The sequence below is a fragment of the Rattus norvegicus genome, chromosome 16, assembly GCF_021556685.1.
Source record: "Rattus norvegicus strain SHRSP/BbbUtx chromosome 16, alternate assembly SHRSP_T2T, whole genome shotgun sequence".
NCBI lineage: Eukaryota > Metazoa > Chordata > Mammalia > Rodentia > Muridae > Rattus > Rattus norvegicus.
Genome location: NC_141549.1, coordinates 9,457,108 through 9,484,811, shown reverse-complemented (window position 1 = coordinate 9,484,811; position 27,704 = coordinate 9,457,108). Strand labels below are relative to the sequence as shown.

General features: G+C 48.8%; 1 protein-coding gene across 2 annotated transcripts; it reads right to left on the bottom strand.

The window, feature by feature from the left end:
• Positions 1–1,088: 1,088 nt before the first annotated feature.
• Positions 1,089–24,724, bottom strand: Antxrl1 (ANTXR like 1). 2 transcript variants are annotated; one of them, NM_001432827.1, is given in 17 exon segments: positions 1,089–1,892; positions 4,460–4,540; positions 5,891–6,046; positions 6,995–7,036; positions 8,234–8,419; positions 9,408–9,498; positions 10,028–10,097; positions 11,507–11,605; positions 17,795–17,855; positions 17,973–18,053; positions 18,370–18,438; positions 18,515–18,594; positions 19,947–19,980; positions 20,114–20,195; positions 21,667–21,738; positions 23,295–23,366; positions 24,289–24,724. In NM_001432827.1, coding segments are annotated over 17 exon segments (1,917 nt in total). In that variant the 5' UTR covers positions 24,507–24,724; the 3' UTR covers positions 1,089–1,469.
• Between the last annotated feature and the right edge of the window lie 2,980 nt (positions 24,725–27,704).

Below are 27,704 nucleotides of genomic sequence, written 5' to 3'. Positions count from 1 at the left end.
ATAATGAAATTTGGTGCCCTCTTCTGGCATGTGTGCAGAATACTTTATACATAATCAATCAACCAATCTTTAAAAAAAAAGTAACCAGCCTCTGATTGCTAAGGGCAAGGCCCCACAGGATAGTAATAGAGTCCTGGACTGCAGTCAGAAGGTCTGGTCACTAAGACCTAAGCCAGATTGATGTGCTCTGACCGTACCTGTCACGGTCTTGCTGCAGTGCATGTCTTTGGCAATAGGAGATGGGTAGGGTATCCGAGTTCATACCTTGCCATCAGTAACCTCTGTTCCAATTTGCCCTTGCTCCTCCCATAGGAGATGTTTGATGGACAGTAGAAAACAGCTGCCAGAAACAGGAAGGGACTGGTAGGGTGAGAGAGGCTTAGATCCCATCCAGGTAAAAGCTATGTAGCCCAAGCTGGGACAGTTAAGGGCAGGACAAGATAGGGAGGTTGGGGTAGAGATAAGGAACAGAAACCCCTTGAGTGGACGCTTTGAAGGTCAAAGTTTTACAATGAAGAGAAAAAGCCCACGTAAAACCCCTGACACAGCATCAGGTATCCAGCGTAGCTTTCATTTTGGAAGCATGGGGTGATGGTGGTGGTGGTGGTGGTGGTGGTGGTGGTGGTGGTGGTGGTGGTGATGGTGGTGGTGTTGTTGTTGTTGTTGGTGGTGATACACACATAATTATCCACAGATTCAATCCATACCACTTACAAGTCAGGGTGTGGCATACTTCTGCCTGTATTTGCCTTAGAGAAATTCAAGTACACTGTCTGGGTATAATGGGGAGTGTAGAAGGCTGCCATTTAATTAACTATCAAGATTTGGTACAACTGATAACCTGTGTCATGACCTTTCTGCAGAGTCTTCAGAAGATCCTGTGGCCCCTTGTTATGCCCTCACCCTGGTGTATCTGGTCCCTGTGAGATCACACAGCCATGGTGTACGCGTGCTGTTTGCCTGAACACTGTGGCCTGTGGAAGCCTGATTTAAAGGACACACAGGTGAGGTTTGCCTGATCCAGTCAAGTTCAGAGGCTCTCACGGGCATGGGGAAGCACATGACATATCTAGAAAGAGGAGTCTTGCTTCCAGAAGAGGTTTTATTTCCTCCCAGAAAACATTCAAAATTCAAGAATCTAAGAAACGGAAAGCAGGAGTGTGCAATCCAGATGAAAACTTGAACTCTTCTTGTCTTTGAAAGAACTTAGGGAGAGGGATTCAGGAGAGTCTTTAGAGAGCAGGAAGGGCTGTGCCACAAGGACCTTTGTGAAAGATCAGGCTTGTCTCAGCCTTTGCAGAGAGATGAAAACACACTGGCAGGAAGTGGGACCAGGGAGCTTACCTCAGATTGTGAGCATCTCCCTAGGCGTGGGACTCTCTGATCAGCAACACACCAGAGCTTTCTCACTAAGATCTAAGTAAGACCTGATACGTGTGTCCAATGCAATAGACAAAAGCCTCTTAAACTTAGAATTTTGGTCCTTTAGAGATTGGGGGGTAAGGATAGGTGTGACTAAAGGAGTCTACAGATTGTCGGGTATAGGGAGAGAGCAGAGGTAACATCCTGGAGAGAGACTTGGTATACCTGGTTGGGCGTGGGGGCTGTGGGGACTTGAAAGCGTAGCCCTCCTGTTTGGGAGGTGGGCACATCTTTGAGTACATAGACTGTGTAGCCGGGGGACTTTCTTGGTTGGTTTGAAAGCGGATCTTTGAGCTGTAGCGTGCCCGTGGGCCATTGAAATACTCCTCTTTGGGTTGAAGGACAATCCTTGTAGGGTAAGATGGTTCTTCGAGGTGAAAACAATCCCTACTGGAGCAAAGGCAGAACTTTTGACTGCAGGAGGCCTGTGAGCAGTTGGGTTTCATGACAGTGAAGCTGGGATAGCCTCCCTGGAGGAAGGACAAAAAAAAAAAAAAAAAGAAAGAAAAAATAAAAACACAGAGATGTCACTGGAATTGGGCCAGAAGGCTGAAGTTACCTGACTTAAGGCAGTGAAGTCAGGACCCATCAAGACCCGACTGACAGGGCCAGCCTTGTGGATGCTCCTTTGAATCAAATCAAATCATAATCAACATGGAGTTGCTTACGTCAAGTCTTAGTATGAACCAAAGTTATAAGAGGGAGATCTGAGTGTTTACGAAGGTGGAAGTTTCATTCAGGTGGAAAAGCTACCACAAAACACTGCTAGGGCCACAAGGACCAATGACCACCACAGAGACACCATCAATGGCTGTACATTCACAGCAACTCCGTGGCAACCCAGAGGCCTAAAGGTACATTGCTTTTTAAATTCCTTTCACAAAAGTATGTCTTCAAGGACACCTACCGATTAATAGTCTGTTCAAAGGTGAGCTGGTGCCATTGCTGACTGTCCTCTAGACCCTTTAATATTCTTTTATGATTCCTTGGGACCAAAGTTTACTGCCCCAAAGTAATTTGTGTGAACCTTCTGATCTCGCCTCTAAAGTTTCCCCTTTTTCTTTATATGTACACAGCTTGCTAGGGGACGTGGGATCCTCATTACAGGGGCCCGGAACTCACGAGTAAATCAGGATTTTCAGAGAATTTCTCTGACTGTTGATTAAGCTGGAAGCAGTCAAGTCCCCTTTGACATGAGTGTTTAAAGAATCTGGCATCTGGGGGCTGGGGATTTAGCTCAGTGGTAAAGCGCTTGCCTAGGAAGCGCAAGGCCCTGGGTTCGGTCCCCAGCTCCGAAAAAAAGAACCAAAAAAAAAAAAAAAAAAAGAATCTGGCATCTGCCTTAGGACTATGAAAGATTTTCTACAAGCTATTTTTAGTATCATCCCAACTGTCTTTCTGTGAACTTACGACATGTCGACAAAGACCTCAAAGGACCCCATGATTGCTTGTTTGTGATGGATTCACTCTTGGCTGTACAGGCCTAATTATTTCGTTTCTCTTCCATGGTTAAGAAATTCTTATTTCCACTTGGTTTGTTTACATAGGTCTGTAATAATTGGACTCTCTCCTATTTCCGAACTTCAAAAACAAAGAACATCCTAAATGTTGGGCATTAAGTGATTACTTTAAGGCCCGCACAATATGAATATTAATAAATACTTTGCATATATCAATGGTTTGTACTATAAGGTGCAGTGTCCAAATGTTTCTGTTCATCATTCTGACACTACGAGACCTGGGACAGGGTCTGTAATGGCTGTACCCCTCAGTGACCTTGCCACGCTGAGCCCCAAACTAAATACCAGTGCCTCAGTTTCCCCAACTGTGAAGAGAGCAGGACAGAGAAGGTGGCACACACACAATAAGAATCCTGGAGCCATGCAGGAGGGTGCTGGCCTGGTTGGTTCCTGACCGTGACTGTGGAAAAGTTTCTTGATTCTGCAGGGTCTCTAGTTTTCTTCCAACAACACAATTGTTGGTTCAGTTAATCATTAGCTTGTGGGAAGTCCTTAGAACAGGTCTATCTAACTGGAAGTTATAGTTTCTCTGAGGCATTTGCGAGGATGAAATGAGGTCCAGGCTCCAAGCAGCTCCAGCAGGGGTGAACAAAACTACTTATGTCTTCTATAAAAATGCCCAGACTTGCGCTAAACTTAAAACTTCTAAAGAGTTTCTTAGGTTAACGATTTGTTGAGATACAAAGAGCATGCGAATTAACCAGAACAAAGAAGCAACTAGATGACGTTCTAGGAAGCGGTCTCTCTAAATTCAAGGTCAGGTTCTCACTGTGCAGGTTTAGTAACTTCCTGAGACCCTGTCAAGTCTTCACGTGTGTGTGCCAGTCCCAGCCAGGAAGAGGAGCTTAGATACAGCCTTCCCCTGAGGGAAGGAGAGGCACCCTCAGTCCCACCAGGGACTTATCCCTATTGCTTTTGTTGCCTGACAGAAAGAGGGTCTGGGTGAGGCTCTGCCTGGAGGGGCCTTCAGGAAGAGTGGCATGCCCTGTAGCGGAACCCTGGGTGCCGCTCCAACTCCTTGCTGCTCGGCTGGGCTCAAGGCTGTTCTTATGTGGGTTCCCACTTAGGTGGTTCTCCCTTGCATAGGCAGAAAACCAGCCAGGTGAAACTTCCCAGACTGTCTTCACTCAGGGAGCTGGCTGAGCTTGCCAAAAGCTGGGCTAGTGGTCTACATGTGTAAGCCTGGTGCTATGGGCTGCCTGTCCTGCAGGAAGCTTTAGGTCCCGATGCCTTGGTGAGTCCTTGCCCTAACAGTCCCCAGCTGACACCTTTATTTGTCCTAGTCATGAGTACAGCAGGTGACAGCTTCCATCGTGCTTTGAAGAACTACAGGTCCCAGCTGACACTTAACTTTGTACTCTACAGGGAACTTCAGGTTCCACTTATGTCACACTGCCTCCCTGAAGGGACCTAGAAATCCCGGCTAACACCCAACACACAGCTCACATTAAACTGCAAAACCATAAAACTTAAAAGTGGTCATTCTGTGCCTTAGGGCTTCCCTCTGTCTGGCTTACCTGTGCTTTGGGATGACACCATACCAATGGCATCTGGTGGCAGCTTGGGTGGAAGTAGTTACAGCATGTGTCCAGGTTTTCCTGAGAAGCAGATGTGACCATGAGAGCAGGGTGTCATGGGAGATGCCCCCAAGGGACATTGGATCCAATTACCTAGAACTCTGTCAACATAGTCCCAAGAACACAAAACACATCCTCTCCCAAGAGAGACTTGGGTGTCTGGAGTGGTCGCGGTAGAACACAGAGAATTCAGGACAAATGGGGACAAGACAGTGTTTGGAGTGGTAAGATGTGTCAGATGCTGGCTTTGGAGAAGTTCAGAAGCTCCAGGGGTGTGTGGTGGCAAGCAGAGGGAGCTATGTGTTTCGTGAAGGCTTGGGAAAAGGAAACAAGTCGTAACTTGTGCCATATTAGTCAAGTAGGCCAGAGGCCCATGTCTCAATAAGGATCAGGAACCATGTGCCAGGCCCTGTATGGAAGGGGGAGAGGCCAGAACAACTCAGGCCTAACTGTAGAGAACCTCAGGGCTTCAGCCTTGTAGGCCCCTTGGGCACTATAGAGAAAGTAGGGCAAGTCACTGGCAGTGGCCATTTTCCTCTGAGGAGACCCACATTGGTTTCTCTGTTGCTCACAGGCAGGGGTGGGCAGATAGGGCTCTCAGGAGAAATCCATGGGCTTACCACAGACAGAGACAGAGAAAATAGAAAGACTACAAGGCCAGGAGGGAAGCAGGGCTCTTTCTCCTTTCTCTCGATCCTTGTAGGGGCTACATATTGGGGTATGGGACTGCTATGTGCCTTCCCTCTTTCTTGGGGTGGCCTGGACCTCCTAGGAGGGAGGCTTCCTATAAATGGTTGTTTGACTCCTTGGGCTCAACTACATACAAGAAGCTCGTGATGCCCTTTAAGACCTCCATGTCAACTTCCTTCATCCTGTTACTCAGTGGGCATCAGGACCACTACATAAACTCTTTTACTTGCAGATGAGAAGCCTTGATCTAGGCTGGCCAGGGCCACTGACCTTTGACCAGTTTTCACGGATAGAGGGTAGCTCAGGACTGGTCTTTTCTGCTTTTATTGTACCTGACCTTGCACGATATACCCAATCCATCTAGACTCATTCATTCTCAGACTAAGGGTAGCATCAACGACATTGTTGGGGCCGAATCAATGACATGGGAACTAGAGACTGGCAAGATGTGGCACAGTGGCCATGTCTAGAACTAGACACTGCAAAAGAGGGGGACACGTGATTGTGGAGCACTCTGTGTGTGCTCTCCTCTAGTTACTGGAGAGAAACAGGGATACAGGTCCTATAAAGCAATACATGTCCTATATCCCTCCCACACTCAGACATTTGTTGTGAAGATTGGCTGTGCCTGCCCTCCCCAGCCAAGCCTAGACGGTCACAGCCTGTCCACCCCCCAGTCACCTGCACCCCTCTGTTTCCACAGCCACAGCAGGCCACGATCACAGTAGGGTTTGTGTTGACAGGCAACGGGACTGGAGAAGGAGCAGAAGTAGAAGGAGCAGGAACAGGATCAGGAGCAGGAGGTGATGTAGGAGGAGGGCTCTCTTCTTCTGGCTCCTAGAATTGAAAAGAACTGGTCTGTGTCTTATTGCAGAACATCTGCAGGGTGGGGTCAGTCAGCTAAGGTTGTGCAGTGAATGGAAGGCCTCCCTGCTGGGGAGATCCATCATGAGATGAATAATCAAAGCCCTTATGGTTTGTAGACATTAAGTTTCCCGAAGTGCCAACATCCACTTCAGTGTTCTTGGTTCTCCTGAGGCCACTCTTGCTGGCAGAAGCCTAGGCTGGAGGTTGTGCAGAGGGTAGGTGATGTCCAGTGACCATCTCCTCGCCCTGGCTCTGGCCTTCCTAGGCTACCCTGCAGCTAACACTGTCTCACATAGACGGAGAATCTGTTCCAACCCCAGCAAGGCTCAGGAGTAGGTTCTGTCTGCCCCACCTTTCATTACCTCTTCTGGCCCTCACCCCGAAGAAGGCACAGCATATGGTCCCTGTGTTCAAAGGGGACATCCCTCACAGCTCCAGGTCAGTTAGGATATCCCTATCTTCCCCAGCCCTGGATCATCTAGGCTGCTCTTAGGGAAGCCCTTGGCCCTCCAGCAGATGACGAAGACAAGTATAAAAGAAGTGAAGGGCCTCTGAGCCTGGAGATGGAGACCTGGATCTGACACATGCCTTCCCTGTACTAAGAACCCATTCTTGACCTCTGTCTTCTACATAGAGTCCTACGGGATCCACTGAAAGATAACAGTTTAGTAACAGATGACTGCATATGCTGGAGCGGTTTGCCAATGTGATGATTGTGCTACCAAAACCCTGGGAAAATGTTGAGCCTGGCAGTGGTGTTGTCTGGGTAACATTATTTTGAATCCCATAGCTTTCCCATATAATCTTTGATCTGCGTCCCCCCTATTTACCCCCAAAGTAGTGAGATAGCCTGGGCTCAGCCTTCATGACACCTCTTGAAAGTCAGGATACAGTGTCACCCCCTGCCCCCTAACTCACCTTCTCTGACTGTTGGGGAGGTAATGGTGGCTTCTCCTTAGGCTGGAACATGAAACAGACAGAGGTGAGCTGGAGTGGACTCTGCCTTGGCCCTGAAGACAGAGGAGCTCCTCCCTGGCTTGGAGCAGGGACATGGGCTGGGAGTGCATGCCTGGGTGGGTGCCCAGTGCCTGTGGTGCTACATCCTTTAGGCTCTACCTGATCCAAGGCAACCACATCCATGTCTGGTACAAGGGATCTGAACCAAGGTGTGGTCCCTGGAGAGGCCGATGGCTGAAATGCTGTACACCTGTGCCAGCCCCAACTGAGGCAGGGCTCATCTCATCCTTTTCCTTGGTGGAAGCTCAGTCTTTCCACCTCCCCATCCCTCCTGCAACCTCCTCACCTTCTCTCTAGCTTAGTCCTCAGTTTCTCTGTTCACTGTGACCCTGGGAGGAGATGGGTCCTGACAGCTCTGTGCTGCACACTGTCTCCAGGGCCACTATCCTGTCCCTTCTCTGGCTCTCTGGAGGGCTCCTTCCATCCTAGGTCACCATCTCCTCTGTCTTTCCTCACCCCGTCCTCAGGATGCTAGAGTGTCACCCTTGGATCCTGTTCTGCTTTAGCCAAGCCCTGGTCCCATCTCTTGGTGACTGGCACCAATCAATCAATCCTGAACACTGAAGTCCCTGGTGGGTGATAGTGGCTTTGCTTTGTCTCCCTACTCCTGCAGTCCAGTGTGGAGGTCTTCATGATATATGGGGGTCAGGAATGGAGCTGGCATTAAGGGTAGGTCTGCCCCAGGAGTTCCTAATATTGCCTGATAGGTATCACTCTGCACATGGGGTCACTGGCCCTGCGTGAGGGGTCCTGTCCTGACACACACAGGCACCTTGACACACACAGGCACCTATGAGATTTGGTCCACACCCTGTGGATGTGTAGCTGATCCTTGATTGTCCTGGTCTAAGGGTGCTGGGATGGCCTCTTTCTGGAGCCAACCTTAGCTTCCAGGCCAAGCATCCCAGACTGAATTTCTGTGTCAGCTAAGCCGGAGGCTTCTGAGAATGCAGGCTGGTCTAGAGTTTGGGTATTTAATATTAAGAGTTTGTGCCTCCCCTGGATGATGTGGGGACGGTGGAACAGATGGGAGCTTGCCAGCAGGTTGAATCATAGTATGGCATATGGCACTGTTCCTTGGAGGGAGGGCATGCGTGTACGTGCCAGGACAGGGGGTAGGTTGGGGCGGCAGAGGCTTACCTTTATGCAAAGCTTCCAGGTGCAGCACAGTAAGAGCAGGGTCACCAGCAAGGCTGGCAGGAATAGCAGCCAGGACCATTTGAACGCAGGGCGGCTTTGTGCTTTCTGCTTGGAAGTAGTGCTGACTTGGTCTGGGTCTTTTATCCGTGGCTCGATGATTGTATCTTTGGTTGTACCTCCCTGTGGCTGATAGCACCAGTGACTTCTTTCCCTGTGCCCACCCCTTGCTTCCTATTTGTACACATGCTCTCTTCACCTAGCTTGCCTAGAATAAGAGGGGGGGGGCAGTCTTCCTTTCCTCTGTCTCCAGCTCAGAATCTGAGAGATCTGAACCCGAGATCTTTATGGCCTGAGGATGGTGGTTCTCGCTGTGGCCTTGGCCACAGTATACTAGGCTATAGGTGATCAGATCTCTGGGAAAGGGCCAGGCGGTTGAGCTAATAAAGAGGTAGGGCCAGGAGATGTGGGTCCACCTTCCAAGGCATCGAGATCTCTGTGTCTCCCAGCTCTGCACGAGAAGCTAACATCTCCCCATGAAACTTGAGAGGAACTCAAGAATAGTCACAAGTGGACACAAAGCTCCTTCTCCTGGGCATACTCCTCCCTCCTCCCTCCTCCCTTCTCCTTCCTCCCTCCTCCCACCACACAGAGCTGGACTCAGGCGCTTGGAAGACAGACGTGGAACTAGAGAGGTAGTACTTGAAGGACAGCATTTTCCTCTTCAGGGACCCTGGCTGAACTGACATCACCCTCCCTCCCCCCACAGTGGGAGAGGATGCCCTGCTGGTGGTAGTAAGCCCAGGGAGGGGCAGCCAGGGAGAGGGGATACAGGGAGTGAGGACACTGTAAATGACAGGGGTCATGGAGAAGGTTGGGGTGGAGGTGAGGCCTGAGTGGATTTGCTGGGGATCTGATCCCCTGACTTATCTTCGGCTATTGCTGGTGGAAACATTGCATTCTTGGGCCTGGAACATCTGTGTGCAGGTGCTGTGTACCCTACACGTCCTACACAGTCTCTGGCAGAGAGACGTATACTTGTTCCAGGTGGCTCTTCTAGAAACTGCAGCAGACTGCATCGCACAGTCGTCGCTGCTGCTTTTGGGTCCCCCCCCCCCACTCCTTTTAGATTATCTTTTAATCTCCACGTGGACCTGCATCATCTTTGGGAGCTTACCCTAGGGCTCCAGCAGTTGGTATTGGTTATAATGATTTTTTTCCCAATGAAGGAGGTGCCACCGTTCAGACTGACTTGAAGAGAAATGTCCCTAATGCACAGAAAAGAGATTGGATGATGGGAAGGGCCCCAGAGATTCAGTTTGTTCAAACCGTTGCACCTATCATTCCTCTGTAATGACACCGAAATTCTAGTGCGGGGGGGGGGGCTCCTCAAGAGAGGGAGAAACTGTTCCCCAAAGCATAAAGAGTCAACCTCTGCCGTGATGGCGACAGTTGCATACTGGGCCATCATAAGAGGTCTGCATGTCGTATAGCCATAGTGGCCAGGAGCTAAAGAATCAGGGAGATATTCAGATGCAGGTTTGAACCCTCCAACACACTGTGCTCTGCATCCTGCCCTCAGCAGAGCCTGAATACTACCAGAGTCACTAACGGGGCATATGGAACCCACGTATGGAAGGCAGGTGTTCTACAGCAGAGGGGACACCGCAGACTCTCCACAAGCTCGCAAACACAAACCACTAAACTCCCCACTAAGGTCTCCAGCAAAGGACACTTCCTTACTCTGATAAACGCTGGCCACTGGACTCCCTTAAGGCCTCAGCCAGGGGCACTTACTCTCCCTCGTGTTGTATGCTTGGTCCGGGACAGGTTATACTGTTTTCACTCACATCGCTGGGAGTTTCATCTAAGTGAAAATAACACAGGAGTATCAATATGACTGTCCTTTCTCCACCATCAGCCCTGCCTGAGAGCTGACCCTGGCTGAGGACTGCCTACCCCCCCCTGGCACTTTTTTGTTCAAGGAAACCTGTTGAGCCCCAAGTCAGCACTCCCACGTGTAGCTAGGGTTCTTGGACCCTGTTGGGGATTGAGAGGAGGAGAGCAAAACTAGAAATGCGGGACCACATAAAAGGCAGAGTGCTTTGAGCAGAGAGAGTGGTGGGCGGGGCATGCTGTGGACGCTCAGGTGACTTGCCCCTTCTTTTAGAAAGATGACATCTTATTTAAAGAAACAGAAGTATTTACACACGAAATGATGCCTTGCCTGGAATTTAATTAAAGATGCCCAGTGATGAGAGTGTTAGGGGGCTAGCCTCTGCAGGTTGTGAACTACTAAGATGGGTGCCTCAAGAGCAAGGCAGGAGACACGGTGCTTGTGTTTGGTGTACCACATCGACTGAAACTGATTCTGACTGAGCTGCTGCTATTTGGGCTAGGAGTGGCAGGCTATGATCTGAGGGTGGGAGAAGTGAAAGGCAAATGGTGAGGTCCCAAGGCCGGAATACTGGGCTGCGGAAGGGAGTGAGTGAGGGGTTGTGGGCCCTGGGGAGAAACCTGGGCTTTAACTGCCAGTGCGATAGGTCTGCCAGGGGCTAGGAAGGCTCCAGATACAGCTTGGACACGGAGGTAACAGTGACCTGCTGGCAAGCTGGGTCCAGGGAGAGGATGAAAACATCAAAAGTGACATCCGAGGTTAGACCCAGGAAGTCGGTGGATACTTGTTTACTGAGCTGGAGAAGGCTCAAATGGGAATAGATATTTTTCTTTCACCACTTTGGAAGCCTGAGAGGCATTTTTAACTGTGACAGAAGACTCACTCTTTGAGACACATTAACTTCCTGGTCCACTGAGCTGGGGGGAAAAAGCCAAGAGCCGAGCTGTATACCCCACTGGCTAGGCTTCCAATTTCTCAATCCCTTGTTTCCTCTCTGTGATGTAATTCTGGCCTTCTTAGAAAGGCCTTTTCAGCACCTTCTAGACAGTCAGGGGCTGCTGCTCTGTTCTACCTGTGGACTCTAGGTTCTGGTATTCGACTCTCAAGAAGGCAGGCTAAATGGATGCTGTAGGGGGGATAGGCCAGTGTCATGCCAGCCTCCCGATGCCTTTGGGAGCTGAAGGGTTTCTTTTTTCCCATGTTTGAATAAAGGGAGACAATGGCCAGGCAAGGTGATTAGTCCTCGTCCATCAGCGCATGCTGCCTTTAGCTCTCCAGCGTCCACTGGGCGTGGTCAGGAAAGCAGAAAGCTTGGCTGACTTAGAGAAATGGTGCCGTGTGGGAACAGTGTACCCCAGGGGTACCAAGGGGCGACTTACCGACGACTTTGGAGTCACTGAACGTGAATCTACACGTAACCTGCTTCACATTGCTTATGCTGTCAAACTCATGTCCGCTAATGTTTACTTGATAAGCGTCTGCAAGAACAACACATACTCGTTGGGGCAAGGAAGAGCACACGCCATGCTCTCTCTGGTCTCACCTTTCATGGAGGGCTACCCTGAAGATGGAACTCTCAGGTGTCCTTAGGAGACAGCATCTGTGTCTGAACCATCATCTTGTGGGGGAGGTAAATCCTCATCTGACGTCACTGAGCCTCCGTGCTAACGTAGCCGGGGGCAGGAAAGGATGCTTGCTGTGATCCCTGACCCAACGAGTTCAAAGTCCATGAGAGAGTCCCAGCGTGTCCCAAGCTAGACCCACTCAGCCGAAACCTCCCTCCCTGCTCTGAGACCTCATGCACTCCTTAATCAACATGGGCACTGTAGCGCAGCTAGGGCCTTCTTTGCACTGGGGAGGGGCTAGCTCCCTACCTGATACCTGTGGTACCACTGAGAAGGAAGAATATCAGTTCTTTCCCAAGATTCCTCAGGAGCAAGGACAGGGACATAGAGAATAGATCCAGTCCCTGACCCACCTGAGAGTCCCTCACAGGAGCTGGGCCACCTCAGATACAGGGCCAGAGGCCAGCACCTCCTTCTTCATCCTCACTCCCTCGTCTTCCCTGTTACTCTGGGGCTTAGCAAGATCTTCTGACATCAGAGGAGCAGCTCCCTGACACTGACTCCAATATAGAAAGGACACAGAGAGGACAGTTGGGCAGGATCCCTCTACCTTTTTCTCATTTGCTTGCATAGCTGTCTAGGGGCCCTGGTCTCACTCATTCCTGTTCGCCATGCATTTCAGATGCCTCAGGGTAGTTGATCAAGGCTCCTCCTCAAGCTCCATAGCACACAGGTTGACTTTGATGTCATTTCAAGCAAACAGCAAATTCTGCTTCATTTGGGGTACAGGCAGCCTTGGGCTTCCCTGGAAGGAAGTGACAGGCCACCTCCTCCTCCTCCTCTTCCTTCCCTCCTCCTCCTCCTCCTCTTCCTCCTCCCCTCCTTCTCCTTCTCTTCCTCCTCCTCCTCCCCTCCTCTTTCTCTTCTTCTTCTCCTTCTTCTTCTTCTCCTTCTTCTTCTTCTTCTTCTTCTTCTTCTTCTTCTTCTTCTTCTTCTTCTTCTTCTTCTTCTTCTTCTTCTTCTTCCTCCTCCTCCTCCTCCTCCTCCTCCTCCTCCTCCTCCTCCTCCTCCTTCCACAGTAGGTACAATTTAAAAGTTTGATTTTGTGATTGTTTTTAACTAATTAATTAAACTCCCAACTGCATTTTCCTATCCTTCCTCTCCTCTCAGTCCTTCCCCCTGCCCCATCTATTCCTTCTCCATTTCTCTTCAGAAGAAGGGAGGCCTCCCATGGATATCAAGCAGCCTTGGCATATCAAGTTGCAGTAAGACCTGGCTCACCTTCTCCTATTGTAGCTAAGGCAGTCCAGTTAAGGGAAAGGGATCCAAAGGCAGGCAGCAGAGTCACCGACAGCCCCTGCTCCTGCTTTAGGAGTACCTAAAGATCCAGCTGCCCAATGTAAGATGTGTGTGGGAGGCCTAGGTTTGTCCCACGCATGCGTCCTGGTTGGCAGTTCAGTCTCTGTGAGTCCCTCTGAGCCCAGGTTAGTTGATTCTGTAGGTTTTCTTGTGAGTGACAGGCCTGGTTAGTACTTGGATGGGTGATAGGTATTCTTACGTGGCAGTTTTGCACAAGACGGCCCACAGTTTAACAGGTCAGTGGCTAAGCTGATGCCTGGAGGCACTTGTCACCTTGGTTCAGCCGCAGCAAGGGAAGAGTGACAATTGATGTTTTTCCCTGGGATTTGTCACAGTTGTCCAGACACCAAGGCCTGTGTGCTCCAAGACAGAGAGAAGCAGGTGGGCTGCACAACTGGGTGTTTTTGCTTTTGTTTTTAATGCAGAAGCACTCCTCCCTTCATCCCTCAGCACAGCCGTCCTCAGACTCTTCTACAACTTGGGGAGAAGCAAGAGTAGCCCAAACCAATGACTAGGACGCAAATATCAGGACAAATTTCTGCCTGCAACGTCTTTAAGCCTCTAGATGCTATGCCTGCTACCACACTACCCCTGCTTATTTCTGTGCACCGGAGAATACACTGCTGCTACCACGTACATGGTGGCACTTTGCCTCACATAGGTGCTGAGGGGAGCACAGCTCAGTGTGAGCACAGTCCTGTCTTCTCAAGCCTGGAGCCGTGGGCTCCCACTGAAGACTATGGAGGTCAGGACGTTGCTGCCAGAGCTGGCAGGCAGAGGAAGACCTAGCTGTTCACAGTGGGAGAAAGAGGCTCAAGGCTTCCTCTGTCTCCTTCTTCTGCAGGGTACAGGTTCCAGCTACCTGTACGGGACAAGTCTACGTGCAGGTGCTGACAAAGAAAGATATCTTTCCTTCAGAAACTCACTAACCAATGCCACAGTATGATGGAGACTCTAAGGAAAGTGTCACAGTGATGCAGGGACCTTGTGATGGACAGAGGCCATCCTTGTCAGTTCTGGTCCTGGCGGTCAGGTGTTAGCCGTGACAATGCTGGGTGAAATAAGCACGGCTGTCTTTGTGGCTATCTTGGCGAGGCATGGATGTTTCCAGGAGCCACACGGATGCCTGCTATGCTCAATGGTTCATTGTCACCTGCAGACACGACCCCCCACTTTTCCACAGATATTTCTACCTCTGCTGCTCTCTTGTTCTTTCTAGCAAAGTCAAGGTGAGCTGGATGTACTGGTGGCTCAATACCACTTTGTAGGGGTTCCTTGAGAGTTTTAAAAATACCTTCTTCCCAGCCTTATAATGACACCTTTAGTTTTGAGATAAATAGGTGGGAACTGCACATGCATCCCAGTGCTATCTCAGCATGTTCCTTCCATGTGCACATGATACTATACCTAAAGCCTAGTCACTCCATACGTGCTCATTCCCCACATACACACACACACCTTCATACACACACATAGATAATGCAATACTGTATGTACTGTGTACCACACACATACTAACTATAATACATATTATAAACTACACATGCATGCATGCTGCCTATGGAATATGTATCCATAAAATATAAACACACAAACACCATGCTTCATCATATATATCATGTGTAGCACACACACACACACACACACACACAAACACGCACACACACCAAGTTTTTTACTCCCACACATATACTCACACATGGACACATTCTATGCCCTACACAAAGCAACACACTTGATTTACTCCATACTCACAGTTGTAAAAATACCACAGATATCACATAGGCTGCTCCGATATATCAGACAACATAAATGCGTACCATTAATCCCATACATATATACTAGATGCCACATGCCACATTAAAACTCACACATGTAGCACATGTCATATAAACACACCATGTGGTACATATGCATTATCTACCCTCCACACCATAACACATCGCACCTCAGAACTCCACACCAACATACAAAGCACAATTACATATCAGGTTTTCTCCTCCCATGCCTATTGGAGCCGTTCCCTCTACAGCCTTCCCAGAGTCCTATCATATCACATATGTTACACATTTACACACTGCTCACATAATACACAAAAGCTCACTTACCACACACAAGACATCTCTGTCAGGCAGTCCGCAAACATCGCCTATAGCACAGATACTCACTTCCCCACATTAAACCACACATGTATCCCCCTTCCCATAATACTCTCCCAAGACACATTGCACACATATAAGCCTTACCACAAAGTATTGCATTTAGATTTTCTACCTACTGTCAGGTCTCAAACCCAGGACAAAAGGCTGAGGTGCCTATGTAACGTCAAAGTGGATCTGACCTCAGGGTTCTCCCAGCATCCCTCAGACGGGATATGGCCCACACACTCTGCCCCTTACCCTAAACCTCTCCAGCCCAGAGGCTAGCTGCCCTCCCCCCAGATGCCCTTCCCTATATAATCCAGCCATTTGGGTTACATGGCCCTTTCTCTACTCCTTTACCTTTCCTGGCCTCTTGGTCCATCCCTCTCCTCTTCCCTCACATAGCTCAGCTCAGTCTGGGCATGTTTGCTTTGGGCTCTCCCAGATGTCCCTGCCTCTGACTATGGTCTCCCTTTTATCTACAATAAACGTTCTCCTCCATCATACCTAGGAACAGTCATCTCCTTTCTTTATCCACTTACAAGACATACACAGCACACACAGGGCATATACTTAACACAGATGACTCCAACTCAACTTCCCATATTTACACTGTATAAAAAATACCACCCATATACATCTATCCATCATATACATGCATACCATCCCTGTCACCAACACATCACATACACACACAATCCAAATTTCCTACGCACACACATTTCCACATAGAAAGAGCATGTGCACAGCCCACCCTCAAGTATAAATGTATCGATTACTTTCTCATTACTGTAATAAAGTATCTCAAACAAGCAACTTAGGAAAGAAGGGGTTCCTTTGACTCACAGTTCAAGGGTATAAGCCATCATGGAAATCCAGCATGTGTCAGCTCCTACTGGAACCATAAGGTGCAAAGGGCTTGGGTAGCCCTGCCTTTCAGCAGGCAGCCTCTGACTCCCTCAGCACACACAGCATCTCTTTGGCCAGCTCCACAATATTCCTGCAGCATTCTTCGATGGTTCTAGCATCTCTAACGTGCTGGGGTCTCCATTGCAACTTTGCACAGCTTTCAACAATGGTCTGTTAGGGTCTCTTCTCTCTGGTACTCTGATCTTGCTACAAGTTGGGTAGCCTAGGGAGCTCTCAAAAGACTCCATTATCTCCTCAATCTTGCATCTTGTGTGTCCACAAGACCAGTACCACATAAATGATACTGTCTAGTCCTGCTGTCAGCTCGGGATGAAGTTGGGCCTCTTTGGGACAAAGCTGTAGTGGCATCTCCATATCTTGGTTGCTGAATCTGAGAAAATATTTTCCTAGAAAGTTCTTTTTGAACTGGTAACCCTTCTGAGTTCAGGCTTTTTTTAATTTTATTTTATTTTTATAAAAATTTCATTTCAAAAGGTAGACTGGGGGCTGGGGATTTAGCTCAGTGGTAGAGCGCTTACCTAGGAAGCGCAAGGCCCTGGGTTCGGTCCCCAGCTCCGGAAAAAAAAGAACCAAAAAAAAAAAAAAAGGTAGACCAGTGTATAGGTGGTGTTGGTGTTGGGGTCCTCTTGCCCTCAGGGTCCTTTCCTATTGTCCTAGTTCTGATTGGATTTCTCTTTAACATCACTAAGGACTTTAAACAATTACAGGTGCTTTCTCAGTACTAGCATTTTTACAACCTTAAAATTCCTTCCTTTCTCTTGTCAAATAGCACATTTTTCCATATCCCTTTTGCTCTATTCTTCATCTAGACCCAGAGAGAAATTACCGTGACACACCCTGTGTGCTATTTTACATCTTGAGATTTCTTCTGTAATAAATTGGTCCGTGAAGTTTGAACACAGCTCACTCAAGCGCTCAGGACATATATAGCCACATTTCTTACTCTACCCAGGTTCCTGATAGGCTCCTTAAAGGCTTCCAACTGTCAGTGTTTCCCTTGGCATACTGATTTTCCAAACTTCTGTTAGAACAACCTATTAAGCTTTGCTTAGAGCATTTTCGGGCTTTTCTGTCTCAAAGTTCCAAACCTTTGTGCGTTTTTTCTTTCCTGCCAACTATTTTCAAAGGCTTAAGAATGACACAATTTTGTAACAATCTTACTCCTGAAACCAGTGTTCTCTATTACTTTTCTTGTTGCCAGACAAAATAAACGCAAAGGAAGGGCTTATTTTAGTTCGCAGTTTTAAGAGTTCAGTTCATCATGTTCGGGAAGAAGTCATGTTGACAGGAACTTGAGGCATTTGGTTATTTTACTCCATAGTCATGAGGAACAGAGAGATGGATGTTGGTGCACAGCTCGCTTTTTTTTTTTTTTTAAATTACTCAGCTGTTGAATTAGGCTGCCTCTATTTAGAGAGGCTTTTCCCACTTCAGAGAACACAGTCTAGAAACTTGCTCGTGATCACTCTAAGAGGTTTGCTTTCTAGGTAATTTTAGACTTTGTCAAGTTGATGATCGATATTCATTGTCAAAACACACAGGCCATGTCTGCCACACACATCATGAAAGTGTCGCACACAAGTTGTGCACCCCATGCAAACCTTGTACATGTATGTGGTTGTGCACAAAGCTTTTCAGGGATTCCATCTGCCCACCACCTCTCCGCCCTTACCTTTCGCACACATGTAGGTAGGCTGCCTGGCTACTACTTCAGCACAGGACTTGGACACAAGCTGAGAGAGGGAGGGAGGGAGGGAGGGAGGGAGGGAGAGAAGCGGGGGTGAGCTGGATAGTAGACCTCAGGGAATGCAGACAGTATTTCCACAGTCTTCCACATGCCACATACTCACTGGGTCAATGACACTATCCAGGGCAGCAAAGCCTCCGTCGACCCCAAAATTATTATTTGGGTTGTTTGCAATATTCACCAACTAGGATAGGAAAAATAATTTCTTTGAACCTCAGAGCCAGGAATGAGAAGCATGATGTAACAGGTTCCCAGAACCCGTGACAGGAACTGGGGCCATGGTGATGTGAGGGCACTCAGTGGCTTTCATTTAAAGCCCCGAGTTAAGGAATGGGAAAGTCTCCTCCGGCCCACTCGGCATAAGGGTTTGGCTTACTTAATTCTGGCCCTTGGGTGGGTGAACAGTCCACCCTCTTGGTATTGTGAGAACAGATGCCTTTGCAATCTTGCTCAGATAGGCTATTCAGGGGCACTGCCCTTGGTCACTTGGTCTGAAGTACCTGCTGTTTGCTGTACATAAAAACACCCACGGTATAGATGATCGCTCCCAATTTCCGGGCTTTTTTGGCCTAAAAAAGAAGGAAGGTGCTGAAAATAAATCCCCAAATAGCAGAGGCAGAGCCGGTACCTGTGGACTGGACTCACCTCTTCCATAGTGTCAAGATATGGCTTTAGCAGCAATAGCCCATCAGTTAGAGCAACAATCACGCTGACTGCCCTGTGGCCTACAGAAGAAACCAGAAGTAAGTACATGGGGCTGGGTGGGAAAGCCTCTAGGGAGTGCTTAGGGGGCGAGGCTGCAGATTCAGCACGTCCTCTGCGGTAACCTCTGCCCTTGGTCTCGCAGTGAAGGGAAGGCTTTCTTTACTACCTGGTCTACAGATTAGGAGCCAGAAGAGTTTGGAACCCTACCAGCAGACCTGGCCTCTCCTCCCCTTGCTATGGAACCTCTGTCCTAAGGGCAGTCTGGTTATTGAGCCTTAAGCCTAGCCTCTCTCCAGGCAGGTAGGGGAGCAAAGAAGGCCTTCCTTGCTAAGAATGCCCTAGTAAGACAGGTGGAGTCTGGGGCCAGCTTTAGGCACATCCTTGGGAACAACTTATTAGGAGCAGGAAGCCCAGCGAGTCAGGACCTGTAGTGAGTACAGTAAAAACAATGCCTTTTAGTCACATACAAACTACCTGAGTCAGGATCCTACCACACCCTGCACAGCTGCAGCTGATAACCAGAATGCAGCGACATCACTCATCCAAGACAGTCAGACACAGTCCTAGAGCCCCATGACACCCATTGGAGAGTAGATAATCAGGGACCAAGAGCAACGCACATCGGCACATCTGGAGAGATATGCCACCTTGGTCTGCCCTGTGACTGGAGAGTCTCCTCCAGGATCCTAACCCTCAGATCAGAGACTTCTGTTAGAGACTGGACCTGACCTTCAGCTAAGATATAACCACACAGGTGAGCAGCCGTGGGGAGATAGGCATAGGACCGATGTTAGGAATTCAGTGTGTGGACCTTATGTGATGACCCTCAGCATAATAACATATGACTTCCGCTATATTAACGATGCATATCTTCTTCCTCACCGCAAGACCACAAGTCAGAAAGCCTTAGGCAAGGGACTCAATGGCATCTCACCAATTTCCCCACTGGACTCTACACATTCCAGACATGTACTAAGGCCTGTGGTCCACAGGGACATAGGTCTTGACTGGGCATCTTTGATTCACGGGCTTAGGAAATTGACAAAGTAAGAGGTAGAAGAGAAGACTTGAGAGCCAGAGAGAAACCAAGCCCTGGCTTCTATGCACAGGGTCCTCAGTCTGCTCGTCCCTTGTGCTTTCTTGTTTCTATTCACCGGCATCTGTAGGCCAAGGACCAGGGAGAACCCCATGCAGCTTCCGGTCATCTCAGAAGCATCCCAAGTAGGGTGCTGTGTTCAGAGGGGTCTGCTGTGCAGGGAGAGGAGCACTGGCTTCAAGAGTCAGACTTGAAGAGGTCCAAGATCTGCACACAGACCACAGTAGGGGGCTCAGCTCTGTGGGCTCTGCTTCGCTGAAGGTGCAGACTGCTCACCTCTTGCGGCGGATTTTTGGATCTGTTCGTTTGCCTGGCAAAAAATGGAAACAAACAAACAAACAAACAAACGAACACAAAAGACAAAACAACAAGAGAAACCAGTGGTGACATAGCGAAATGACCCCAGTGGTACTCTATCCTGAGGCAGCTGTAGGTGTCTGTACCTTTATAAGTCCTTTCTGCATGTGTGTGAGTCCTTGAGGCTCTATGTTCTTAAGCAGGAGAAGGCTCTTGTGGATTTCATTTCTAGAGAGAATAGAAAGGAAAGGTGGTGTGGGGGCGATTGACAGTGGCAAGAGGTCTGAGGTTCAGGAAAATCCAGGGTGAGAAGGCTAAGCAGGCATAGCAAGGTGATCCACAATAGACTCAAAGGTGGCTTCCCTTGGGGAACAGAGAAGACTTATTACGGGTTGAGGTCTGAGAGCCCCATGCCTGGCTCAGGCATACCCCACTATGAAAGAAGATGATAACGTTCAGCATGCCCAATGGTGGTCAAACCAGGGGTTTCCAACTCCAGTTCTGTCCTCCTCTGTTTGCCAGAACAGCCTAGCCCAGTTCTCCCCCTTGTACAGCCTGGCCCAGCTCCTTCTCTCTGCCCTACCCCTGCCTTCTCTCATCTCAGCACCTACCCCTCTGCCTGGCCCTAGAGTCTATCCTTCTGCCTGGTCTAGTCAACTGTCTTACAATGCCTATCCCAACCCTCCACCCAGCCCAGACTCAATTCCTCCCCTCAGCCCAGCACAACCCTTTGCCCTGCCCAGCCTCTCCCAGGCCCCACTGGCACTCTGTGCTCCCTGCCAGAGTCACCCTCAGGAATTCTTTCTGCCACTCGATTCTAATCAAGTCTTCCTAAAACCAAGCCACAAGAGTACACTATACCAGGCCTTGCCTGGACCCTTGAGAGCCAGTCTCTTCCTGCCCCGCCTCCCAGATGGACCTGGGGCAATATGTCCATAAATTTAGAGACTCTTGTCTTTTCTCTGTGGCTGGCTGGTCTACCTCACTCCCTGCTCCTGTATTTTCTCTAGGACGGAGGACAGAGGTTTTTCACACGCCCAGACACCCCAATCCTAAATGTACCATACCTCTTTCCATTTCTCTAACCCTGGATGAGGTCTCTGGAAGAGCACCCAAAGTTGACCTTCCCTCCCAGTCAGTCAAAAGCCCCAGCTTCATGCCTCCGGGATTCCAAGCCCAGCTGAACACACCTCTCTTTGTGGCTACCCACTCTCATACCTTCCTGTATGGTGATTCAGCACAGGCGACTCATGACCCATCGTGAGGCTTCCTTACGTATGATCACAGGGGCCCAATGCGTCCTCCCCGTACTCCACTGCTTCCCTCAGGATTTTCCAGCTGTTTCCCTGCTCCACTTTTCTAAGCAGAGAACTGCTTGTTCCCAGCAGGCTGCACACAGGCTGTTGTTTCTAAAGGCACTAACATACATACCTCACCAGCACCCTGGGTCCCATCTGTTATTATAGGCAGGGCGTAGGTAAGATTCAGAAGTGGAGAACTTCTAGAAGCATCAGGTCCATTCTGCTTAAGTACAGGCTCAAGGGTGCTAGTAAACTAAGGCTGGAAGTCATTAGGGCACATAAGCCTCCTAGCAAGGCCAATGCTAGGAGACCCCAGAGGTCTCTACAAACCTTCAGTTTCCTCAAGATCCCTGTATCCTGGCCACTAGACTAGCCTCAGGATTCAGAGCAGCACCTACCTGTCTGAGGTGAGTGGCAGGACAACGTCAGCCTCTGTTGAGTAGGTAATGATGGAGAGTCGCATGTTAGGGCTGGGGACAAAAGCATAAACCACTGAGAAGCCAACACAAGATCACCAACCTGTCAGCGAGCAGACAGGCACCAAGTCCCTGCTCCCACCCCATCTCGTTTGCACTGAGGACATTAAGGTAAAATTGGCAAAGGATCCTATGGAGATATACAGGTCCACAGAAGAGTGTCAGGATAACCTGATCCATCCCATGCTCTCTCTCTCTCTCTCTCTCTCTCTCTCTCTCTCTCTCTCTCTCTCTCTCTCTCTCTCTCTCTCCCTTCTACCCCTTTCTCTTTCACATGTACATACACTTACATCTGAATAGGCAAAGAGGTTCCCACACTCGCCAGTGGGGGGTATTCTCGTCCCTGAACCCTGATATCAAATTCTTTGCATTTGTAGCCACTGTCTTTGCTGGGGTTTTACTGCTGTGAACAGACACCGTGACCAAGGCAACTCTTAGAAGGACAACATTTAATTGGGGCTGGCTTACAGGTTTAGAGGTTCAGTCCACTATCATCAAGGTGAGAGCATGGCAGCATCCAGGCAGGCAGAGCTGAGAGTTTTACATCTTCATCTGAAGGCTGCTAGTGGGAAGACTGACTTCCAGACAGTTAGGGCAAGGGTCTTAAGCCCACGCCCACAGCTCCACACCTACTCCAACAAGACACACCTCTTAATAGTGCCATTCTCTGGGTCAAGCATATTCAAACTACCACAGACACCTTTCTTCACCCTCCAACTCAAGATCTCTCTCTCTCTCTCTCTCTCTCTCTCTCTCTCTCTCTCTCTGAGAAACCCTTCACATATACACCGCCCCTCCCCTTCCTCTCTCTCACTGTGGCTCATATCTCCTTGGCTTAGCAGGAGGTCTACTATGGCTTTGTCTCCAAGCTACCCACAGTCCTCTTCTCCTAGCCTTTTCTGAATTACCTTGACTCCCTAGCCTAAGGGATCACCCACTTATTGAAGCTAACTATAGTTTGAATTGGAAACATCCCTTACAGTCTCATGCTTTGCGCATTTGTTCTCCATCTGGTGACACTGTTTCAGGTGTCTGTAGCCTACTTAGATGGTTTCTAGCTGCTTGAAGAAGGTCATCAAGTGTAGACCATTAATAGTTGCAGCCTGGTCCCTGTACCTGCCGCTTACTTTCTTCGTGGTGTGCCATGGTGGGAATAGCCTTGGCCACATGCTTCTCTTGCCATGCCTGTTGCCTGTGAAGGATGGACTGAAACCCTCTGAACCTGTGAGCCTGGGCACCTCTCTTAAGTTGTGTCTGATAAGACTCGTGGTCAGTAATGTTACGCCCGGCCCTGTTCACTTTCCAGCCTTGAGGACTCAGTTCACAGCACGGTTTCTCAAAGACCCTGAACCTTTTTTCTGAGAGTGTCTCCCCTTTCCTTTGTCTTTCCCTGGCAAGCTCCCCAATCCACTCCTCTGACTCTGTTAGCACACCATCCTGGATCTATGCTCTATGAGGGAATCTCATGTCCATCAAATCTGAGATAGGCTCTCTGTCAGAGAGACACTCCCTTGAAGCCCAGAGGAGACTACAGTCAGAAGAAGCCATACTTCGTGAATTTCTTCACCAAACCCTCTGCGAATGAATAAATGTAGATCCAGTTCTTGGCCACACTGCCTGATCTGAAGACAAAGGAGACATATGTCAAGGTGTGACACAGCTTTGTCAGGTAGGGAGGTAGTGTCAGCCAGCCCCCTCCCCTAGTCTTTCAGTCTTTTGTCAGGTTTTTTTTTTTAAGCAACTTGCCCCCTTGTCCTTGCTGCAGACCATGTTGGACCATCAGCGAAGGTGACTCTCCTCAGGGCCAGTAGTGAACAGCAGATAGCTAAATAGTTTCATTTGCTGTGACTATGAGGTCCCGAGGAGGACTCACTGGGTCATTAGGAAACAAACACACAGACGTGAACGTGGAAAGGGAGATTAGCTGAGAAGGGAATTGATAGGGGTGGAAGCTAGCAAGCAATGACATGATAAGAAAAATGCACATCACACGAGCATAAAAATGAGAGAAAAATACAGACGGGTCAAATGGCTAAAGTCAGGGGCAGTGACAGAAGCTCTGAGGCCCTCTGAGGTTCAGGTCTAGTCCCCATTCCCTCCCTTGACAGCTAGGAAGGGTCTAAAGACCAGCCAAGTTTGTCTACCACACTGAGGAAAAGGAGGATCACCCTAGGGTTCTTCTAGAGTTAGGAGTAAGACGCTGAACCCTCATGGCCATAAACAAAGCCCACTCAGGACAGCAAAGCTGGGAGAGTGACCCAGTGTCAGGGGTGACCTCTGTAAAGTCACTCTGAGGGTGGTTCACAGGAGCGAAAAGGTACTTCCCAGTAGCCCCTGGGCCCGAGGGGCTACTGATCAGAGCCAAAGCAGTGGGGACAGAGCCATCCGAAAGGACTGCTGGTCTCCCTGCATTCAGGAAGTAAGTCATTGACAGAAGCCTACTTCCTGAGGTCTGATCACAATGACCTTGTCTGTCTGCTGTCTGCAGAGTATGATCTACTACTGATGCCCAGGGGGCTACCTAGGGACAGTAAGGCAACTCACTTGTCCAGGATAAGGTAGAGGTCGAAAGAACTCTGACAATCATCTCCCAATTGGTCCTGGGGCAAGTTTTGCCTCATATGTTCTTGGTAAGGATTTCTAAAGCCCTTGCCCAGGCGGTGCAATAGTTTCCAGCCAGGACCATGGTATCGGAGGCTCCCAGTTTTAAAAGTGGGAGGAAGCGACAGGAGCAGGAGCAGAATGAGTGCGAAGCAAGCCATGCAGGGACTGTGGCTCCTCACGATCTTGACTGGCCCTGGGACTTTGCTAGCTCTTGGGATGCTGTGGAAGGTCACGTGGAATCTTTCTCCACCACCTCTGCCTGAACTTAGGGGCAAGGATTACTGCCTCTAACCTACCACCAGGTAGTACTCAATCTGGCGTACTCAGGGCACAGGGACCGGGGAGGCAGCTGCTGTGGGGTGTCCTTCCCTCAACTACCTGAGAAGTCCTTCCCCCACCTTGGGACAAAACACTGTAGGGTTATGATGGGACAGGAAGGTTGACATGGTGACTTTGTGACCTGCCCCTGTGCTCAGTGCCTTCATGGTGACAGTGCCAAGAGACAGTCACAGGACCTCTGCAGAAGTTTTAGATGAGGACTCCTTTTCCACATTGCGGCCCTTCATAGGGCACCCTTAGGGACCACCTCAAGGAACCAATATATTTGCTAACTTAGGTAACTGAGCTCACCAGTCTGTGGGTGAAGAGGCCAAAGCCCCAAGGGGTGGGTGTGTGGAAGGTGGGGGGCTAAATGTGGGTCCTGAAAGCAACAGGCAATGTCTGACTTCAGAAAGACATGAAGGTTGTGTATGACGGTCAGGGTCCCCTGTGGGTGGGAGTAGTCCATTCATCCACTGTCAGTGACAGGCTGCCCAACCTTGATGACTTAACACAACCATTTTATTGTGATCTCAGGTTAAGTGAGTCAGATCCTCAGTTAAGGTGGAGTGGGGAGGTCCCCCCCTGGAAAGGGAAACCTGGAAAACCCCAGGACTAGGAAAGAGTAGAATCGTTTGGAAGCTTCTCCGTCCGCTGTGGCACCAGAGCTGAGGAACGTCAGCGTGGCTCAACTGGAATGGTCATAAAGTCCTAACCGGTGGTCTCTCCCTGTGACTTGGGCCTCTTCACAGCACTAGTGGCATGGGCTTCCTTCGTAGAGGCCCAGAGCTTGAGGAGACAGTGTCTGCAGTGAGGAGCTTGAGGCTGTGGAACCCTTTGTGACATCACTCACCGGATGTCATTTATGCCGTTCTCTGGCCAGAGCTTTGCCAGCGTGTCAAGGTTCAGAGAGAAGTGTGGGTGGGCTCTTCCTGTGCCTTCACCCTTCTTCATCAACTACCTAGAGTGGCAGAGGGGGGCACGGGGTGGAGAGACAGTGCCACACGACTGCATTCAAAAGGAATTCAAGCCACCCAAACTGTAAGGGAGACCACTTTCCTTTTTATGTCTGTATGCCCATAAAAGTCATTTAGAATCACAACCTCCCCTCTTATTAATGTTAGAATAGAGCTACAAGATAAATTTTAAAAGGGATAGCACTGAGTCTCCAGAAATCTTATTTTTTATTGTTTTTAAAATGACAGTCTCAAATAAGGAATTGAAATTGATCAAATGTAGGGTACTGGCTTTTCAACATTAGATTCCTTATCCCATCTTTCATGATAGTTCTTATTGTCATAGTTTTGTGGGTTTTCCCACGGAATAGATAGCTTAGACAGTGGTCTTTTTTTTTTTAATTAACTTGAGTATTTCTTATATACATTTTGAGTGTTATTCCCTTTCCCGGTATCCGGGCAAACATCCCCCTCCCCCCTCCCCTTCCTTATGGGTGTTCCCCTCCCAACCCTCCCCCCATTGCCGCCCTCCCCCCACCAGTCTAGTTCACTGGGGGTTCAGTCTTAGCAGGACCCAGGGCTTCTCCTTCCACTGGTGATCTTACTAGGATATTCATTGCTACCTATGAGGTCAGAGTCCAGGGTCAGTCCATGTATAGTCTTTAGGTAGTGGCTTAATCCCTGGAAGCTCTGGTTGCTTGGCATTATTGTACATATGGGGTTTCGAGCCCCTTCAAGCTCTTCCAGTTCTTTCTCTGATTCCTTCAACGGGGGTCCTATTCTCAGTTCAGTGGTTTGCTGCTGGCATTCGCCTCTGTATTTGCTGTATTCTGGCTGTGTCTCTCAGGAGCGATCTACATCCGGCTCCTGTCGGTCTGCACTTCTTTGCTTCATCCATCTTGTCTAATTGGGTGGCTATATATGTATGGGCCACATGTGGGGCAGACTCTGAATGGGTGTTCCTTCAGTCTCTGTTTTAATCTTTGCCTCTCTCTTCCCTGCCAAGGGTATTCTTGTTCCCCTTTTAAAGAAGGAGTGAAGCATTCACATTTTGATCATCCGTCTTGAGTTTCATTTGTTCTAGGCATCTAGGGTAATTCAAGCATTTGGGCTAATAGCCACTTATCAATGAGTGCATACCATGTATGTCTTTCTGTGATTGGGTTAGCTCACTCAGGATGATGTTTTCCAGTTCCAACCATTTGCCTACGAATTTCATAAAGTCGTTGTTTTTGATAGCTGAGTAATATTCCATTGTGTAGATGTACCACATTTTCTGTATCCATTCCTCTGTTGAAGGGCATCTGGGTTCTTTCCAGCTTCTGGCTATTATAAATACGGCTGCAATGAACATAGTGGAGCACGTGTCTTTTTTATATGTTGGGGCATCTTTTGGGTATATGCCCAAGAGAGGTATAGCTGGATCCTCAGGCAGTTCAATGTCCAATTTTCTGAGGATTCTCCAGACTGATTTCCAGAATGGTTGTACCAGTTTGCAATCCCACCAACAATGGAGGAGTGTTCCTCTTCCTCCACATCCTCGCCAGCATCTGTTGTCCCCTGAGTTTTTGATCTTAGCCATTCTCACTGGTGTGAGGTGAAATCTCAGGGTTGTTTTGATTTGCATTTCCCTTATGACTAAAGATGTTGAACATTTCTTTAGGTGTTTCTCAGCCATTCGGCATTCCTCAGCTGTGAATTCTTTGTTTAGCTAGAACCCCATTTTTTAATAGGGTTATTTGTTTCCCTGCGGTCTAACTTCTTGAGTTCTTTGTATATTTTGGATATAAGGCCTCTATCTGTTGTAGGATTGGTAAAGATCTTTTCCCAATCTGTTGGTTGCCGTTTTGTCCTAACCACAGTGTCCTTTGCCTTACAGAAGCTTTGCAGTTTTATGAGATCCCATTTGTCGATTCTTGATCTTAGAGCGTAAGCCATTGGTGTTTTGTTTAGGAAATTTTTTTCCAGTGCCCATGTGTTCCAGATGCTTCCCTAGTTTTTCTTCTATTAGTTTGAGTGTGTCTGGTTTGATGTGGAGGTCCTTGATCTACTTGGACTTAAGCTTTGTACAGGGTGATAAGC

Excerpts from the sequence above, each read along its gene's own strand:
- Antxrl1 (XM_087588760.1), bottom strand. The coding sequence starts at position 21,731 with ATGCGACTCTCCATCATTACCTACTCAACAGAGGCTGACGTTGTCCTG. Across the intron at positions 10,098-11,506 it reads CAGTGACTCCAAAGTCGTCG|ATGAAACTCCCAGCGATGTG; the intron begins GTAAGTCGCCCC and ends ATTTTCACTTAG. Across the intron at positions 4,541-5,890 it reads GTGGAAACAGAGGGGTGCAG|GAAAACCTGGACACATGCTG; the intron begins GTGACTGGGGGG and ends TCTGCTTCTCAG.